Source organism: Phocoena sinus, chromosome 2, assembly GCF_008692025.1.
Source record: "Phocoena sinus isolate mPhoSin1 chromosome 2, mPhoSin1.pri, whole genome shotgun sequence".
Lineage (NCBI taxonomy): Eukaryota > Metazoa > Chordata > Mammalia > Artiodactyla > Phocoenidae > Phocoena > Phocoena sinus.
This window is the reverse complement of record NC_045764.1, coordinates 134,539,225-134,560,845: the sequence shown is the minus strand read 5'-3', so window position 1 is coordinate 134,560,845 and position 21,621 is coordinate 134,539,225. Positions and strand designations below refer to the sequence as shown.

At 39.7% G+C, this 21,621-nt stretch overlaps 1 protein-coding gene across 1 annotated transcript in view; it reads left to right on the top strand.

Annotated features, from left to right (window-relative positions):
- Positions 1–21,621, top strand: part of SLC35F4 (solute carrier family 35 member F4) — a 306,982-nt gene that overhangs the window by 268,285 nt on the left and 17,076 nt on the right. Inside the window, exons 2-4 of the mRNA XM_032623200.1 lie at positions 11,292–11,477; positions 15,930–16,227; positions 20,915–21,134. Of these exons, the coding sequence (XP_032479091.1) occupies positions 11,292–11,477; positions 15,930–16,227; positions 20,915–21,134 (704 nt within the window). The remainder of the gene's footprint in view (positions 1–11,291; positions 11,478–15,929; positions 16,228–20,914; positions 21,135–21,621) is intronic.

Sequence of the window (21,621 nt, the reverse complement as noted above, 5' to 3'; positions counted from 1 at the left end):
GCAACTCAGGATAAGATCTGTAGCTGTTTTCAGCATAGGGCTTAGTAGAACCAAATGTTTCATTGATGTTTTGTGCTGATGGGAAATAAGAGTCAATGGCAGGGCCTTTGTTTGAATAATAGAGTCTGGTCTATCCATTATCTTCCAAGTCATCTTGCACTCAGTCACACAGAAACTCACCTGACACTTTGCTTCTCTCTCACCTACTTTCCAAAGACATTTTCCCAATCTTTATCAGCTTGGCTTTTCAAGTTGTTATCTGAGACCCCCACCCCTTGTCCTCCATCTGTTTAGGCATTTGCTTACTCAGCAGCTGTAGTTCTTCTTTGCCCTTTTTGCTTTGAAGTCTCTAAGTGGAAACCCAAGGCACTGTCTGCCCAGCTCCACCCATACTTTCCTGGGAGCTGCAGCCTGTTGCAGTGTTCTCTGGCGACAGAAACTGGACCAGGAATCAGTAAAATACATAAGTTCTTTCTTCAAGATTTTTTGACTATGGACAGCTAGATTTTTCCCAGGAGGCTAAAGCTATGAGATTGGAAACACTGGGGCTTTGAACAACCAGGTTTTCTGCAGAGGAAGGCAGGTGGCAGCCAAGTGAGGAGAAATGAATCTGGCATCCAGCAGTGAGAAATGGGGGTGCTGTTCAGCTACACCATGCCCTGGGTTCCAGCTGTTCCTGAGGATTAGGAACGTCCCTGGCCATCCTACCCTTTGATTGCTAAACTCATAAAAACTCCCCATTTTTGCTAAACCAGTTCAGTTTGGATTTCTATTTCATGAAGTCAAACATTGTGATTGATAAAATAGAACAAATGGTCATTTCTGTTTACCTGGTCATTATTAGTAATAACAGTATACATTTCTTGAGTATGTTCTATGGACCATTTAATCCATACAGCACTCCTCAGATGTGGGTAGAACAGGAGAGAAAACTGGGGCTGAGAGAGATTACATGGACATCTTCTGTCTCAATGTTGTGCAACTATACATGGCTGAGCCAGATTCCTACCAGGTATCCCCAGATTTAAACAACCTGTGTTCTTAACCATGGTGTTCTCTCTGAATCTCAATTATACCAAAGCTCCTTTTCAAGTAACAGGCAAGGATAGAAGGATGGGATTTTCAGTGCTCTTTTGTACTCAGAATTCAGGATCTTAGAGTTGAGCATCTTACCATTAAGTTTCATAGCATACACTTTCCAACTCGAGTATTTGCTCTACAATTTTCTCTGACTCAGCATAAAATTCTGCCTGGCAAAGTCCTGCTCATCCTTCAAAGCCCCAGAGAACCTTTCCTACTCCAGGCTGAATAAACCACTCACTCCCTTTCTTCCTGCTCTCCTGTTCACATTATAGTTAATGGGTTACATGTCTGACTCTAATACTATGTCGAGAGTTCCATGAAGTCATGGACCATGTATTCATCATTTGTCTAACTCCTGTTCCTTACACAATGCCTGCCTTAGAATAGGTGCTTAGTAACTACTTGTTGAGTTAAATTGATTTGGGAAGCATGCAGAGCCTAACCAGTTCAGATGAAGAAACCATATTCTTATGCCTGGACAATTATGAAAAATGGCACAAGGTGGCCCAAACACAATGGCTCAAGTGAGCAGATGTCTTTACAAGAGGCCGGGGACCATCTAGTGTGACTAATGGGAGACTTCCAATCCTTCACTCCTAATGCAGTTTATCCTCAATACCTGTCAAAGTCTGAACACTGTTCACTAACTGAATTTGAAATACCCAGGCACTCACTGTGGCATATAAAATACAATATAAATATGATTTATTTATGATCCTTGACTGTATCCCAGGTGACATTCTGAATATTTTTGTCAGCACTGGCTTTATTTTAATTGATAGTACAAGACCATATAGCATGGGCCAGTGTCTTCATTTCCAGGGCCTGAGATGACTGTTTCATGGACCAAGCTCTGAACATGCCTCTGGGCCTGGCTCTGAGTTTAAATTTGCCTTTTTAGGGCAATGGTTTAAATGCCTCCAGTGGCTCAGCTATTCTCGGGTCTCTTCCATGAATCAGCAAGTGGGAGGCAGCTGGCAGCTGGCAATGAGATTTGAGCTATATTGCATAAGGACCAGGAGATAGAGAAGCCAGGACATAACACTGCAGTGAAAATGAGGAAGAAAGAGAAATCACTAGTTTGGCTTACAAATTCAACACTTGCTATCTACATGTAATTTACCAACTTTTTAGTAACTATGGCCAATATTTTATCTCAACCCCATCTCAACTTGGTACTCAACCCATTTTTGGACTTCCTCCTTTCCACCTACAACTGCTGAGTAATCACAAAATGCCACAAGAAGGCACACCTCATGTAAACATAAATTACACAAGATACCTGAAAGATAAATTAAAAATTACTCTTGGAGTATCTGAGTGTCACCCCTCTTGAAGAACATGAATAAATGAGAGTTCCCTGAATTTTAGACAGCCTCTTTTAATTGAATTTAAAATATTCAATTAGAAACATAGCTGTGAGGCACAAGATGGCAGAGTAGGAAGACCTTGAGCTCTTCTCTTCTCACAGGCACACCAAAATCACAGTTATTAACAGAACATCTATCAATGAAAAAAAAAACAGGACGTACCAGAAAAAATATTCTGCAACTAAAAATATAAAGAAGGAACCACAATGAGACAGCAGGAGGGGCGGAGTAGCAATATAGACAAATCCCATACCGCCAGGTGGGCAATCCACGAACAGGAGAATAATTACAGCTGCAGAGGTTCTCCCAAAGGAGTGAGAGGTCTGAGCCCCACTTCAGGCTCCCCAGCCCAGAGGTGCTGTACTGGGAAGACAAGCCCCCAGAGCATTTGGCTTTGAAGGCCACAGGGCTTATTTTGGGAATCCCAGAGGGCTGGGGGAAATAGAGACTTTATTCTTAAGGGACTCACACAAAGTCTCACATGCTCTAGAACCCAGGGTAGAAGCAGTAATTTGGTAGGAGCTTGGGTCAGACCTACCTTCTGAGCTCTAGAGAGTCTCCTGGAGAGGCAGGAGATAACTCCAATTCACCCTAGGGACATAGACTCCCGGCAGTTATTTTGGGGAGCTCCTTCTACCACATGGTAACACCATTCTGGAATCTTCCTTCTAGATTATTACCACAGCACCCAGTCCCACTGCAGCCCAACAGTCTGCAGGCACCAGTACTGAGATGCCTCAGGGCAAACAGATGGACACTGACACAACTCCACCTACCAGCAGACAAGCTGCCTTAAGACCCCCTGGGTCCACAGCCGCCTCTGGACATGGCCCTCCTCACCAGAGGGCCCAGGATCTGTCCCCACACACCAGTGCACAGGCAATAGACCCAAGACCCCGAAGGCCTCCAGCCAGGGACCATGTGGGGCCCAGGCCCCACCCACCAGGAGGCTGTCCTAGCCTCAGACCCAGCTGAACCCACCAGCAGGCAGACACCATCCACAAAAAAAACAGCAACATCCCAGTCTATGGACTAGGCCTGCCCTGGAACTGGCTGAGCCTGGTCCCTGCCCACTAGGAGGCCAACACAAGCTTCAAGATACCAGCCCCTGCAGCCAACCATGTCAGGAACCAGCCCACCTACCAGAGATCTGACACCTGCTCTGGGACCCCTAGGCCCTGCAACCAGACCCCAGGACATGGCTCTGTCCACCAGTAGGCTGGCACAAGCCCCAGGACCTGGCTTCATCCACCAGTAGGTGGGCAACAGCCCCAGGTTCTCCTGGATCCTGACTCTGCCCACCAGTAACACAGCACTAGCCCTGGAACCTCCAGGGTTCTGCAGTCAGCTGCCTCATGATCAGACCCCACCAACCAGCAGCTGACAGCCTCTGCACAAGGCAGGACCTGGCAACTAACCATACCAGGGCCAAATAAACCTACCAGACCACTGGTGTAGTCAGCTCACCACAAAAGAAATACCCACACAGTCCTCATAGAAGGAACCCCTAGAGCATATAGCTCTGGTGACAAGAGGTGAGTGTGCTATTGGGACTCATAGGATGTCTCCTACAGAAGGCCACTTCTCCAAAGTCAGGAAATACGAACAACTTACCAGGGGGTACATAAAAATAAAAATAGCAAGTTAGGCAAAATGAGGTGACAGAGGAACATATTCCAAATGAAGGAACAAGATAAAACTCCAGAAGAAGAACTAAGTGAAGTGGAGACAGGCAATCTACCTGAGAAAGAGTTCAGGATAGTGATCGTAAAGATGATCAAAAAATTGGGAGAAGAATGGATGCACAGAGTGAGAAGTTAGAAGTTTTTAACAAAGAGTTAGAAAAAATTAAAGAATAAATATAAAGAGATGAAGAATACAATAACTGAAATGAAAAAATACACTAGAAGGAATCAACAGTAGACTAAATGATACAGAGGAACAGAACAACGAGCTGGAAGACAGAGTAGTGGAAATCACTTATGCTGAACAGAAAAAAGAATAAAAAGAAATGAGGACAATTTAGAGACCTCTGGGACAACATCAAGTGCACTAATGTTTGCATTATAGGTGTCCAAAAAGGAGAAGAGAGAGAGAAAGGGGTTGAGAGCATAGTTGAAGAGATAATAGCTGAAAACCTCCCTAACTTGGGAAAGGAAACAGACATTCAAATCCAGGAAGTATAGAGAGTACCATACAAGATTAACCCAAAGAGGAACACACCAAGACATATTGTAAATAAAATGGCAAAAATTGAAGACAGAGAATATTAAAAGCTTCAAGAGAAAAGCAACACTTTATGTACAAGGGAACTCATGCAAGGTTATCAGCTGACTTTTCAGCAGAAACTCTGCAAGCCAGAAGGGTGTGGCACAATATTTTTAAAGTGATGAAAGTGAAAAACCTACAACCAAGAATACTCTACCCAGCAAGATTCTCGGTTCAGATTTGATGGAGAGATCAAAAGCTTCACAGACAAGCAAAAGCTAAAAGAGATCAGCACCACCAAACCAGCTTTAAAAGAAATGTTAAAGGAATTGCTCTAAGCAAAAAAGGACACAGTGAGAAACATGAAAATCATGTGAGGAGAAAGCTCATCAGTAAAGGCAAATGCACAGTAAAGGTAGGAAATCATCCCCTCACAAAGCCAGTAGGAAGGTTAAAAGACAAAAGTGGTAAAATCGTCTATATTCACAATAAGCAATAATTGTGAGGGGAGGAGAGTAAAATGCAGGGTTGTTGGAATGCATTTGAAATTAAGAAATCAGCAACTTAAAACAATCATGCATATATATAGATTGCTATATGAAAACCTCATGGTAACCACAAACCAAAAATCTATAATAGATACACACACAAAAAAGAAAAAGATAACACTAAAGATAGTCATCAAATCACAAGAGATGAGAAAAAAGAATAAAGGAATTAAAAAAAAAAGACCTACAGAAACAACCAAGAAACAATTAACAAAATGGCAATAAGAACATACATATAAATAATTACTTTAAATGTAAATGGACTAAATGCTCCAATCAAAAGATATAGAGAAAAGAAATGAGAAAAAAATCATTACATGGAGACTAAACAACATGCTACTAAAAAACCAACAGGTCAATGAGGAAATCAAAAAGAAAATTAAAAAATATCTTGAGACACATGACAATGAAAACAAAACCATACAAAATCTATGGGATGCATCAAAAGCAGTTCTTAGAGGGAAGTTAATAGCAATACAGGCCTTCCTCAAAAAAACAAGAAAAATCTCAAATAAACAACCTAACCTACCACCTAAAAGAATCAGAAAAACAAGAACAAACAAAACCTAAATTCAGCAGAAGAAAGTTAATAATAAAGATCAGGGAGGAAACAAAATAGGGATTTTTTTAAAAATAGAAAAAAAATCAATAAAACCAAGAGCTGGTTCTTTGAAAGGGTAAAGAAATTGACAAACCTGTGGCCAGGCTCACCAAGAAGAAAAGAGAGAGAACCAAAATAAGCAAAATAAGAAATGAAAAAGGAAAAGTCTCAACCGCAGAAATACAAAAAACAATAAGAGAATACTATGAACAATTATATGCCAACAAATTTGACAACCTAGAAGAAATGGACAAACTTCTAGAAACACAGAGCCCACCAAAACTGAATCAAGAAGAAATAGATAATTTGAACAGACCAATCACTAGCAGTGAAATAGAATCTGTAATGATTTTAAAAACTCCCTGCAAACAAAAGTCCAGGACCAGATGGCTTCACAGGCGAATTCTACCAAACATACAAAGAACTTATATTTACCAATTCTTCTCAAACTCTTCCGAAAGACTGAAGAGGAGGGAACATTCCCCAAAACATTCTATGAAGCCGTGATCATCCTGATATCAAAAGCAGACAAAGATACCACCAAGAAAGAAAATTACAGGACAATATCTTTGATGAATATAGATGCAAAAATTCTGAACAAAGTATTAGCAAACTGAATCCAAAAACACATAAAAAAAATCATACACCATGACCAAGTGGGATTCATACCAAGTTCACAAGGATGGTTCAACATACACAAATCAATCAATGTAATACACCACATTAACAAAAGAAAATTAAGAAACCACATGACCATCTCAATAGATGCAGAAAAAGCACTTGAAAAAATTCAACATCGATTCATGATAAAAACTCTTACCAAAGTGGGTATACAGGGGACATATCTCAACATAATAAAAGCTATTTATGACAAACCCACAGCTAATACAATACTCAACAGTGAAAAGCTGAAAGTCTTTGCACTAAAATCTGGAACAAGACAAGGATGCCCACTCTCACAGCTTCTGTTCAACATAGTATTGGAAGTCCTAGCCACAACAGTCAAACAAGAAGACAAATAAAAGGTATCCAGATTGGAAGGGAAGAGGTAAAATTGTCACTACATGAAGATGAAATGATACTATATAAAGAAAACCCTAAGGACCCACACAAAAACTACTAGATCTGATAAATGAATTAAGCAAAGCAGCAGGATACAAGATTAACATTCAGAAATTGGTTGCATTTCTTTACACTAACAATGAATAATCAGAAAGAGAATGTAAAAAAAAAAAGAACAATTCCTTTTAAAATCACACACACAAAAAAACCTAGAAGTAAACCTGACCAAGGAGGTGAAAGACTTACATGCTGAGAACTATGAAACATTAGCAAAGGAAATTAAAGGGGGTTCAAAGAAATGGAAAGATATCCCATACTCTTGGATTGGATGAATTAATATTATTTAAATGGCAATATTACCCAAAACAATCTACAGATTTAATGCAATCCCTATCAAATTATCCATAACATTTTTCACAGAACTAGAATAATCTAAAAATTTATATGGAACCATAAAAGACCCAGAATTGCCAAAGCAATCCTGAGGGGGAAAATAAAAAGCAGGAGGCATAACTCCCCCAGACTTCAGACAATACTACAAAGGTATAGTAATCAAAACAGTGTGGTATTGGTACAAAAACAGACATATAGATCAATGGAACAGAATAGAAATAAATCCACACACCTACAGTCAATTAATCTTCAACAAAGGAGGCAAGAATATAAAATGGGAAAAAGACAATCTCCAGCAAGTGGTTCTGGGAAAGTTGAACAGCCTCATGTAAATCAATGAAGTTAGAACATACCCTCACACCATGCACAAAAATAAACTCAAAATGGTTTAAAGACTTAAACATAAGACATGACACCATAAAACGCCTAGAAGAGAGCATAGGCAAAACATTCTCTGACATAAGTTGTACCAATGTTTTGTTAGGTTAGTCTCCCAAGGCAATAGAAATAAAAATAAACAAGTGGAACCTAACCAAACTTACAAGCTCTTGCACAGTAAAGGAAATCATAAAAAAAAAAAACAAAAACACAAAAAGATAACCTATGGAATGGGAGAAAATATTTGCAAATGATGTGACAGATAAGGGATTAATCTCCAAAATATATAAACAGCTCACACAACTCAACAATAAAAAAAAATCCAATCGAAAAATCAGCAGAAGACCTTAATAGACATTTCTCCAAAGAAGACATATAGATGGCCAATAGGCACATGAAAATATGCTCAACATCACTAATTATTGGAGAAATGCAAATCAAAACTACAATGAGGTACCACCTCACACTGGTCAGAATGGCCATCATTAAAAAGTCTACAAATAACAAATGCTGGAGAGGGTGTGGAGAAAGGGGAACCCTTCTACACTGTTGGTGGGAATGTAAGTTGGTGCAGCCACTATGGAAAATGGTAGGGAGGTTCCTCAGAAAGCCAAAAATAGAACTACCATATGATCCAGCAATCCCACTCCTGGGCATGTAACTGGACAAAACTATAATTCAACAAGATATATTCACCTCTGTGTTTCTAGCAGCATTATTCACAATAGCCAAAACTTGGAGACAACTTAAATGTCCATCTACAGCTGAATAGATAAAGAAGAAGTGGTACATATATACAATGGGATATTACTCAGCCATAAAAAAAGAACAAAATAATGCCATTTGCAGCAACATGGACGTGACTAGAGGTTATCATACTAAGTAAAGTAAGTCAGAAAGAGAAAAAGAAATACCATACGATATCACTTATATGCAGTGACACAAATCACTTATAAAATGTGACACAAATGAACCTATCTACAAAACAGAAACAGACTCACAGGCAGAGGTCAGACTTGTGGTTGCCAAGGGGAGGGGGAGAGGGATGGACTGGGAGTTTGGAGTTGGTAGATGCAAACTATTACAGACTATTGCATTTAGAATGGACAAACAACAAGGTCCTACTGTATAGCACAGGGAACTATATCCAATCTCCTGGGGTAAACCATAATGGAAAAGAATATTTTTTAAAACAGAATGTATATATGTGTATAACTGAGTCACTTTGCTGTACAGCAGAGATTGGCACAAACTGTAAATCAGCAATATTGCAATTTAAAAATGTATTATTAAAAAAAAAAGACATACAGTGGCTGAATGGATCCAAAACCAAGACCTACAAGAAACTCACTTCATATCCAAAGACATAAACAGATTGAAAGTGAGAGATGGAAAAAGGTATTCCATACCAATGGAAATCAAAAGAAAGCCAGGGTAGCAATACTTTTATCAGACAAAACAGAGCTAAAATAGAGTTAAAGTAGAGACTGTTACAAGAGACAAAAAGGACACTACATAATGATCAAGGGATCAATCTAATAAGATATAACAATTGTAAATATATATGCACCCAACAGGGGCACCTAAATACATAAAAACAAATATTAACAGACATAAATGGACAAATCAACGATAACATAATACTAATAGGGGACTTTAACACCCCACTTACATCAATGGACAGATCATTCAGGCAGAAAATTAACAAGGAAACACTGGCCTGAAGTGACACATTAGACCAGATGAAATTAACAGATACATATAGAGAGAGAACATTCACCCAAAAGCAGCAGAATACACATTCTTGTCAAGTGCACATGGAACATTCTCCAGGATAGATCACATGCTAGGCCACAAAATCAAGCCTCGGTATATTTAAGAAAATTGAAATTATATCACCATCTTTTCTAACAACAACACTATGAGACTCTAATTCAACTACAAGAAAAAAACTGCAAAGAACACTGACATGTAGAGGTAAACAATATGCTACTAAACAACCAATGAATCACTAAAGAGATCAAATAGGAAATAAAAAAATACCTGGAGACAAATGAAACAAAAACACAATGACTCAAAATCTATGGGACTCGGCAAAAGAAGTTCTAAGAAAAAAGTTTATAGCTATACAAGTTTACCTCAGGAAAAGAAAACATTTCGAATAAACGATCTAATTTTACACCTAAAGGAGCTAGAAAGCAAAGAACAAACAAAACCCGTTAGTAGAAGGAAATAAATCATAAAGATCAGAGCAGAAATAAATGAAATAAAGCCTAAAAAATTGAAAAGATCAATGAAACTAAGAGCTATTTCTTTGAAAAGATAAACAAAATTGATAAACCTTTAGCCAGACGCATCAAGAAAAAGAGAGGGTCCAAATCAATAAACTCAGAAATGAAAAAGGAGAAGTTACAATGGACACGGCAGAAATACAAAGGATCATAGCTGCTATGAGCAACTATATGCAAATAAAATGGAAAACCTAGAAGAAATTCGTAATTACGTACAATCTCCCAAGTCTAACCCAAGAAGAAATAGAAAATATAAACAGACTAATTACCAGTAATGAAATTGAATCAGTAATTAAAAAAAAAAAATCTCCCAGTAAACAAAAGTCCAGGACCAGGTGGCTTCACAGGCGAATTCTACCAAACATTTAGAGAATAATTAACACCTATCTTTCTTAAATTATTCAAAAAAATTTGCAGAGGCAGGAACACTTCCAAACTCATTCTGTGATGTCAGCATCACCCTGATACCAAAGCCAGACAAAGATATAACAAGAAAAGAAAATTGCAGGCCAATATCACAGATGCAAAAACGTAGATGCAAAAGTCCTCAACAAAATATTAGCAAACCAAATCCAACAACACATCAAAAGGATAATACACCATGATCAAGTGGGATTTATCCCAGGGATGCAAGGGTTTTTCAATATCTGCAAATCAATCAATGTGATACACCATATTAACAAATTGAAGGATAAAAACCATATGATCATCTCAATAGATGCAGAAGAAGCTTCCGACAAAATTCAATACCTATTTATGATAAAAACTCTCCAGAAAGTAGGCATAGAGGGAACTTACCTCAACATAATAAAAGGCATATATGACAAACCCACAGCTAACATTCTCAACAGTGAAAAAGCTGAAAGCATTCCACTCTCACTACTTTTATTCAACATATTGGAAGTCCTAGCCAGAGCAGAGAGACACAACCAAGTTGGATTTTAGTGATCAATCTAATGGAAAAGTGTATAGTGGATTTAATAGGAGACCCTGTTGGCAGTCTTACCAGTTAGGAATTCAACAGTCAGCCTTACGAAGAAAAGGGAGGAAGCAGCGTATCATCACTTTGCTTTCCTTGAGGTAAACTACTTGACTGTGATAACAGTTCTAATTCAGAACAGATATGTCAACCCAAACACCATTTTCTAATGTTCATTTCCAGTTAATGGATTTATCTAAAAAGACCCTTTGTCTTAGGGACACAGACCTTGCCAACATAGCATTCTCTTTTTAGGACCCCCTTTTTTAAAATTAGAAATGAACTCAATGAATGTTCCATATATTTTACTGCCAAGGCATTTAAAAATCTGTTTTCCTTCAGGAAATTCTCAAACTGGTATGAACTCTTTCTTCCCAGGTACCTCCAGATCATCAGTTACTCGATGTAAACCGGGAGCCAACTGCCCCAGTTCACACAGTAGCGTCAGCAGACAACTGTCCCCTCTGTCTGTCACCGAAGATTCTTCTGCTCCTATTCTTGAACTTCAGAGTCGAGGATCCTCTGGAGTTTGCGGACACAGAGCCGAGAGGCAGAACAGATCAGGTATGCGGGTAACCTCCTCTTAAATAACAGTACGTTTGGTAAGCTTCTAGCCAGCAATGAAAGATCTCACCATTGGCACAGAATGTAGAGATGTTACACGGACTCTCAGGAGTGCATGTGGGGAAAGTTTATCAAGTGGGAGGAGAAGGAAGAAAGGAAATGTGCAGATATAATCCATTAATGATGTACGGTGTACAGTGTAGCAGAGAAATAATACCAAAACCTATAATTGGAGGGTTTAACATATGGTGAAACAGTGACTTCTAATGAAGTTTATAAGGAAACTAGTTTTCTCATCTTCAAGATGTGAAAAGCCAGCATCTTTTACCTCAATCCTGGGATTTAGTATTAGCACACTGTAACCATTCTGAGAAGAATAAAAGTACCAGAAAAATCACAGACTCTGCTCTTGTCTTTATCAGGACTGCCAGTCCTTGGAGCTCTTCTAGTTTTCCCAATTTTACACCTCCTTCACTTCAGTTGTCTCCCGGATCAGCATTTACTATTAAATCAAGACCTTTGGCATTTCCTCACGTGTGCCTGACCACTTACCAACTCCTGGGTTACTGGAATTGCTAGATAAATTACCTTAATATATCCATGGGTTTCCCAGCAAACTTATCATTTTAAAATGCAGCTGGGTCCATTAGGCTGCTGCCCAATACTGTTACATTTTGGTGGTGGACATCATACTGCCTTCCCCAGAGATGCTCTCAAGCTCTGAGTCCATACTCACTTGCTCTCATCATATGACCACACTTCTACTTTCCTGAAAAGACTAAAACAATTGTGTGCTAAGAGATGCTTTCCTCTCTGCCTCAAAACGTCTCTGTTCTCGTTTGCTAATTTGCTAATTACCATCATTGTGGGGACCACCTTTGATTTTTGTGTTTGCTACCATTCTGATGTTGACTCCTTCTGCATCCATGATCACCTTCTCTCCATCTCTTCCACCTACATTTTCAATCTCTCCTTCTCCATTTATTCCTTCAGCTTGGCCAGCAACATATTAAAATCTCTTGCATCCTTAAAATCAATAGTGACAACGCAAAAACAACAAAATACTCTATTCAAAATAAGTGGGTAGTGGGAAAAAAACCCTCAAACTTTGAGAACACTAGCTTTAAAAAATAGAAGAGAGGGCTTCCCTGGTAGCGCAGTGGTTGGGAGTCCGCCTGCCAGTGCAGGGGATACGGGTTCGTGCTTCGGTCCTGAAAGATCCCACATGCCGCGGAGCAGCTGAACCCTTGAGCCATGGCCGCTGAGCCTGTGCGTCCGGAGCCTGTGCTCCGCAATGGGAGAGGCCCCAAGAGTGAGAGGCCCGTGTACCGCAAAAAAAAAAAAAAAAAAAAAAAAAAAAAAAAAAAACAGAAGAGAAATGGTAATTCAGGGGACTCAAGTAAACAAAGGTATAGAAGAAGTGTGAAAGCCTCTTGTAGGGTCCTACTTATCTGATAAGAGGTTTTATACAAGAAAAGATTTTTTCAAAAAACGACAATATTTTAAAATGGAATCTCAGCAACTATGGACCCCAAGGCTAAAACTCTTTTTTTAAAAGTGAAGAAAATCACATCTTAAATCTTCAGAAAGTTTTAATTGGCTTTAATAAGTTACGGTAATATTCTTATCATCCCAGTTATCTTCAGAACAGTATGTTCCAGTTAACTAAATATGGTTAATAAATTTGCCCTACCTATCATATAGAGATTACAAATCTTAAAAACTGTACCATTAAAGACCACGTGGGGCATGATTTACTCTTTCTGTAATGATTCAGAAGACATTTGGGGATATTCCTAGACACCAAAAAGAAAAGAAAAATAATCTGAAGAGCAGCTCACCATTCTTTCATGAACGTTATGGTACTTAACCTCAAAATGAAGCCCATGAGATACATATTATCGCTGTTTGACAGAGAACCTAAGATGGAATTAAACATATACTCAGGGCCAACCAATGGCAGGACTAGGACTTTCACTCATGTTTCCAAATTCCAGTGGCCTCTACCATCAATTTGTATGACTCCAATCAAGGTTCATAGAAGCGGATGGAATTCCTGGTAAATCAATTTTAATGATATATCCAAAACAATAGATCTAAGCAGGACTCTAGAAAATCATGCTTAAAATGGTCAGAAAAACAAAAGAACTCTGGAGAGCCAATCTTTGTATGGTATCTGTAGATAGTAAAAGAATTGTCAACAATTCAATTTAGTTAGCAGAAGAAAGAATGAGTCAATACTAGGTGGGGATTTAGGTGACTGTTGGTGTCATCAAAAATATTCTCCATGCTCTGACGGTGGTACAGATGCAATCTTCAAAGAAGGTGACCGTGAAGGCAGATATCAACTCAAAGGGATACTTAAAATCTTTGTAGAATCGTTCCTCCTTTATAAGCTATTCCCTGAGAATAATGTGATCTGAAGTGTACTAGAGTACACCTTTCTCTTAATATCACTTCTATCAAACCTCACGCAAGACTGCCATTCCTGCCAGGAAACAGAAGTTTTTCTCCAAACCATTTCTGAAACTTCCAGTGCTTAAACGGGGAGCTCAAGCCTGAAACCTAGACAGAATCAATATTCAGAATAAAAAGTTTAGACGTTGGAGTCATACTGTCTTAGGTTCAACCTTGAACAACCTTTAATACAACTCTCAGTTTTTTCATCTGTAAAATGGGAATAATACCTACTTAATTGGGTAGGCTCGTGTTCCCTTCCCAGCCTTCCAACACCAGAGTCTCTTATTCCACCCTCTTATACATTTTTGTTTTTTCCCTTTACTCTCTGTGTAAGCCACATGGTCATAGAGGGAATTTGCAGAACTGTTATGAAGTATAGTCTGTACACAGCCGAGGGAGCTGGCTAACATACTTACTGACTCATCTCAATGTCACTGCATCATGGGAGCTTCTCCTAATCATTATGCCCGCCTCCTCTTAACAAGTGCTTCTCCTCTGCTTCCATGTGGCCTTGTATCTGCCATACGTGGTCCTTATCATACTGTATTAGATGTGTTCTCTGGCCTTTGTCTAGATTATGAGCTCAAGTCTTTCTTGTTTGAACCCCTGGAACCCGACTATCTAACTCCTGGTAGTCTCCATAGGACTTTGTTGAATAAATAAATAAAAGAACACCAGTTTTCATCTTCTGGAGGCCTAGGCTCTGAGAACTCTGTTTATGAGACTTGGAAGTCATGTAGGAATTGCTGTGTTCATCCTTACTTGGTTTATATTCTGCAGTGAAGAATTCACTTTCAAATCTTGCTACCCACTTTCCCCAAACAATTATATCAGGAAGCCTTAGCTGGATGAAAGCTTTACCCCAGTGGGGCAGTCCCACCTGGGTCATTAAGCAGTGAGCACACATTCAGCAGGAGAGCCAGCAGGTTCTGGAGAGGAAAAGTGAGAAACCATCCACTCTCACTTGCTATCTGTGGGCTGCACCACTTTCTTAACCCCAGGATAAGCCTTACGCTTAAAGGAGGTCCCTGGAGACACAACAGAATCTTGCAGACAATTCTGCCTCCTTTCCCCCAGGATTCTACTATCTGGGGACTCAGGGTGACCACTGCTTCCATTAAATTTCCTGACAGGTACGTAAATTCATAAATTCGAAAACAAGTTGAACTCGTTTTCTCTATCAGGGGAGAAGACCTTTATGATTGTCACTTTCAGAGAGCTTTGACTATTTTAGTGTGAAAAAATGCTACTAAATTTTCTTAGTAAATGTAAAAATACAAAGCAGAACTCACTGTGCTCCCAGAAACATGTTAAGTCGTAATTTGCTCCGAGATGGAAGGTAATTTTGTGCAGTCCAGACTTGCTCTGTTTTGGGGACACATCCTTTTCAACTTAATAGTCATCTTTGCTGCAGTTAAAAAAAAAAAAAAAAAAAAAAGCCTCTCAGTGGAATATAACAACACACACTTATTTCTTGTTCACATTTCATGTCAGCAGACACAAGGTTCTGCTCACTCTCCCACATAGACCCAAAGAGCAGCTTATTTTTGGGATTCTCCATTCTAGTGGCAGAAAGGAAGAGCTAGAGAGGTAGTGGGACCCTGTGATGCCTCTTGAAGCTTCTGCTGAGAGGTGGCATACCACACATCTGTTTACGTTTGATTAGACAAAGCAGGTTACGTGGCCAAGGCCAAAGCCTTTGCAGCTGAAATGTGTAATGCTCTCACAAGGAAGTGGGGAGGGTACACCCAGGAACAGAGAGCATCCACCAAGTCCATGAGCATCGTCATAGCCTGGATAGGGGTCCAGATACACACTGTACCTTACAGAGCAGAGACTCCAGATTCCAGACAGAAAATGAGCTAGAGTTATCTGTCTCTTCAAATGACAGCAGGAGAAAAAAAAAGAACACTGGTGATTCTACTGTCTGCCTTTTTGATTGCTGTTTTATAACTTGATTTCCACACATTTGTATTCCTTTCCTGTTTGCAGGGGATGATGGAACACAGACTCATCCTGAGGATAGCAGCCAGGGAAACAGAATCAAGGCTCGCTGCCTATCCTGTACGTCTATGGTTCTGAAGGCCATCTGGGGACTTTTGATCATCCTGTCAGTGTCATCATCTTGGGTTGGAACCACACAGATTGTAAAAATTACTTATAAGAACTTCTACTGTCCATTTTTCATGACTTGGTTTTCAACAAACTGGAACATTATGTTTTTCCCAGTCTATTACTCTGGTCATCTGGCCACTGCTCAAGAAAAGCAATCTCCAATGAAAAAATTCAGGTAGGTTTCATGTTAAATGGCCAGTAGGAGATGGTTTGAAATAATTTCATGCAAATATGCATAATTTCATCTCTTTGGAATATGAGTTGAGTTGAGGAGTGTGGAGAGGCAGGATCTAAGGTCGGTAGTGAGCATATTAACATGAGGAAACAGAATCAGTACCACCCCCAAAATTATTAAGTGTCTACAACATGCCAGGCCCTGTGCCGGTGCTTTTGTATATCTTAGCTTATTAACCATCATTGGTGGTAACAGCCACGTTTTAAGACGGTGTTAGTTATCCCCATTTTAACACAAGAGGTAATAGGTTTGGAGAGATTCAGGGACTCGTCCACGGTCACACACTTATAAATAATGGAACCCAGATTTTAATTCAGATCAATTTATCTCTAGCCACGTTTTAAAAGAACAACCCAAGATCTCGAGCCCAGAAAAAAAAAAAAACTGTATTAATAAGATTATTACAGAAACATTTGCTCCGTATTCTGGACACAGTGGTGTTATAGCAGATGAAATGACTTGGTCTCAGGTAAAGGGAAGTTTGGCCTCGGGATGGTTTAAAAGATGCTGTTCTTTGCTGGCTAGGAGCACAGAGAGCCTCGTCTGTTGGTTTGCTAGCCATGAACTTGAGAGTGTCGTGGTTCTAGTGGTTGCTCGGAGCTAAACCTGACTTTTGCAGCCCCATCTTGGGGAGATCAGGAAGCTGGCAGACATGTCATCCAGCCCTGCACAGCACTCAAGGAAGGCACAAGCAGTGTTCGGGTCAAAGTCCTGTCCTAACAGACAGCTTCTTGAAAGGAAAAGCCAGAACTAAGGAATAACTTCCAGGACGGTCACTCTGATCGCCAAGAGAAAACAGCAGTCTTGACCTCAGCAGATGGCAGTGGGAGAGCAACAGTTTTCTTCACCCACTTCACCCACTCAGCAGAATGACAAGAAATTTGTATTGCAGGAGCCAAAATAACCTTTCTTTCTTGCCCTTTTACCTAATGAAAGGAAGGAGTGACTGTTACCATCGATGCATTATAAGACTGTCCTTGAAAACTTAAGACACTGTGAAGGCTTTAATCTTCAACTTCCAATTTATCACCAGCTTGGAAGTGCCCGGGAATACTGAAGTCACCCTGTGAGCTGATTTTCCACGTGTGTCCATGAACGTTCAGCTATCATTAAAGAAACAAAAGCCAATTCAAGAATGATAAATGTTTTCTGGTTTGGAGGAAAGAAAAAAGCCTTATACCTGCTTGGGATTGCTAAAAATACTTTCTATTTCTTCCCATCAAAGTAGACATGATGCTGGGGCATAAGATCTTTATTAATAACAATATTTAATACATGATTGCAAGGGATATGATTATCAGAATAAAATTCTCTCTGTTTGAAAATACCTCCATTTACCCATAGCATGTGTTCCTATGGTTTAGACACACGTGCTGATAAAAACAGCAAAAGTTGAGTCTGGGAAGTAATACCTCAGAACACCTCAAAGCAAGCCAAGTCAGTTTTATTGAAGAGAATACATTTACAAGGGGCTCCTGCTGACAGAATGTTTGGGGAATGAGTTTCATCTTCACCGCATCTCTCATGTTGAACTAACTCTGAATTTAGGGAGACCTGTAACTTGACAAGACACCTCCTCCTGTTAGTGCCTAGTGTGAAGTTGTGCATTTCTGAAACTGAATCAAAGAGCTTTTGTTGTCGAGCAGAAAACATTGTGAAAGGAATATTCTCCAGTGGCCCCCTCCATATGAGAGGTAAACATTGCCAGAAAATGCTGAGATCCTTGATCTTTTTTTCCCTGTAGACTCATGAACACCATCTGCCAAGAAGGCACCCCCTGAAGCTCCCGTGGCAGAACAAGGGGAAAATATAGTATATAAGACTGAAAACAGGATTTGTCCCATAGCGCCAGACCCTATACCTATTTCCTCATTTTCTCTTGAATGCTATGAAAGCATTTCCAGTCTTTTTCTTATCACTAACATCAAAAGAATTTTCAGTAAGGTATCAAATCTAGGTGGTAAGGATTGTTCATTTGGAAGTAGTTTTTGATATTTCCATCATTCCTTTTATATACTATCAAGAGAATTCAATTGCCTCAGGTGAATTTGAAATTTAAGAAGAAAAAAATTATATACCATAGTTTTGATGGTATATCAAAAGGGTATCAAAGTGTAATTTCTTAAGGAAAAAAAACTCTAGAAAGCATGAAACTAGAGCCAAAGATAAATTTGTCATGTGTCAGGAAGCTATGAAATGTACTTAAGATGCCATCTGACATACAGAAACGGTTCCATAACTAGTAGCTGCTGGAACAATGATGAGCACAGTTACGTTATTAGTGTCCCCCGACTTCTAAGCTTCTTTCCAAGTTTTGCCTCCTGTCAATGCCTCTGGTCTAGAAATTCTGATCTCATCATCCCAAGGAGAGACCTACCATTGTTATTTCCTTCTCCATAGAAATCCATCTTTTTTTAAAAAAAAAAAAAAATCACGTTTCCCAGCACTTACTGCTTAAATGGCAAAAGGTTTTACCCAGGTGAACTGGCGTTTGAATGGAGAGCATTTTTATTAATTCTTGTAACAGCAGTGACAAGTGGGGAGAAGGTTGGCAGTGAGACGAGAAGGGAAGAACAAAGGGTAACAAGGAGGAAACCAATACCTGGGGGTCAGGATGAGCCAGGCCAAGAGCCTCTGCCGGGCAGCAGCCCTTTGCCTGGGGGACTCTCCCCATCCATGTGCCTCCACTGGCTTCCCCATGGGGCAGGGTGTTCCCTCTCCTGAATCCAAAGTCTTTGCTGGAGAGCACTCTACCCAGCATGACGGTGGGCTCTGGGAAGGAAGAACCATCACTGGCTAAGACCAGTGATAAGAAAAGAAATACTTTAATCAGAAATGGATTTGTTGTGGTTCTTAATAAACGTGTATTTTAAAGGACATTTAGCAGTTACAGATGTCAGGATAAACCCACGACTCTCGACTCCAGCTCTCCCTGGCAGACTTCCTCACAGAGCAAATCCCTTTGTAAGTACAGAACACAAAATGTGTGCCCAGTTGCTCTATGAAAACTGCTGCTTGCTCTGTGTGTAACTCTGATTTGAGTATCTCAAAGGTAGGGCTTTAGAAAGGCCATCCATTTTATAATACTGATGTAAATCAACTACACGTCAATAAAACAAAACAGAGAGGCCATCCATTTACCTGTGTGTGTGAGCACGTGTAATTTCTGTTTACTTTGCAAAAGGCTTTGCCTCTGGCTTATTTAGTCCCTTCATTGATGTTCTGTCTCCTTCAAGTTAAAATTTAGCTTTGGGAATCCCATTTCCATTTTACAAAAGTCTTTCCATTTTGGTTGTCTGCCACATGAAAGTAAAATCACCACATGACTGTCTATGTGTTCAAAATGCATTTTCAACCTTCCCAGAATCACTGGCCTATGATTCCCTGTGTTCTCAGCTGCTTGGAAGCAACGTTTACTATGGGACTTGATTTTGAAAGCCGTATCCTTGTGTTTGGAGCCTCACCACTTTGTCACGCCCTCCCGCCATGTGGTCCTCCTATGGGGTACATTGCTTCATACATGGGAGGCAAACACTGGCTGGAGATTACTTTGCTTTGCAATACTTTGAGGCATAATTATTTCTCTTCAGAAAGAGCTAGAAGAGAAACCAGAAACTAGTATTACCTAGAGCCATTTAAATAGATTTATAAACATTATAAATGTGCAAATATGAATAACTTGTTGCTTTAAACAGAATATTTATACTACTCTTGAAAATACAATGCCTGGCACAAGACAGCTGCCCAATGAAAGCTTGAATGTTCACGTACAACTGAGTGAAAACAATAAAGCTGAATTTTCAGAGCCTGTTTTCAGTCCATAATCAAAAAGGCACTGCTATTCTATCACTTTTGATGTTGCCTATATGTATTGCTAGCTTCAACATTTTGATTAAAACAATCCTTTGGGCTAAATAATCAATTTAGTCAGAAACCAAGCAAATCAAAGATTTAACTGAAATGACTATTTTTACACAATGAATTCAGACAATTCCTCCAGAATGGCCAGGTGTTTGTACATAAATGCAACCTGAATTTTATTTATCTATTTTACCATTTGGGGGTTATCAGAGATGCTTCCTTCATTTTTTTGTGCCTTAAGAATGCTAGAGGAAAAAGAAATTTGTCCATGGGGCAGATATGTCAGAAAAAGGCATAATGTTTTAGGAATAATAAAATCCCAAGCTGTGCATGCCTACACATGATATGTGAGGCTGCACGTGGTCTGTAGCCTATTCAAACAGTAGCAACCATTTTGACCCTGTTGTATTCGTCCACTGGGAAAGAATCATCTGTCTCTTCGAATAGCTAGTAATTCCAGCAACCATTCATTTCTGGATTTCTCCGGGCTTCTCAGAATGTTTGGCAACAGCAGAAAGGCCACCCCCAGGAATCTCCAGAGAATGGGTAGGAAAGGCTTAGCTCTGTGCCTGGGGAGATGTGGACTCCTCCACGGACTCCTTTGCACTCACAGCCCGTAGGTGGCAGAACTGGGTTCAGTAGGTTCCACAGATGAACGATGGGTCTTCAGGGTTTGTGCTCTTGGCTAAAAATGGCTGTCAAGAGTTAGTCTACACAAGATGTGTTAAAATTAATACCTGACTATTAACCTCTATTTCTTCTCTAGGGAATGCAGTCGAATTTTTGGTGAAGATGGTCTGACATTGAAGCTCTTTCTTAAAAGAACTGCTCCCTTTTCTATTCTATGGACTTTGACTAATTACCTGTATTTACTGGCTTTAAAGAAGCTGACAGCCACAGATGTCTCTGCTCTGTTCTGTTGTAACAAAGCCTTTGTCTTCTTGCTGTCGTGGATCGTGCTGAAAGACAGGTTCATGGGAGTGAGGGTAATGGCACACTTGATTCAACGCGTAAGGCCGCATTTAATCATAGATCCTTGGTATCAGGAGAGCTGCTTTGTTTTGTGGAGTTTCTGCAAAACTTTTCCCATTGGTTCTGAGTACAGATTGAAATTTGAAGTTGCGTTAGGACGCCCAGGCAGTTACAACATCATGAGAAGATAAAGAGATTGTTTCCATTGGAATCAGTCAGCTGATTTCAACAGGAGGCACTCAGGGAAAAGAAGTTCTTTTCTTAGAATTAATGGTGTGATCACCTCCTTCTGTCCTCGGGAAAGAAGGGTCTGAGAAAATTAGCCACAGTAAAGATTATGATTTGCTTTTTTTCCAATCAACATATGTTGGGACAACTCCCTCATGTCTTTTCCCCCCAGAGATGGATTTAATTAATATTGGTGGAAGTAGATAAGGTTACCGAACAGTAATTAAAGTCACCAGTAATGGCACAATGCTGTTAAAAGTGGCTATATATCTA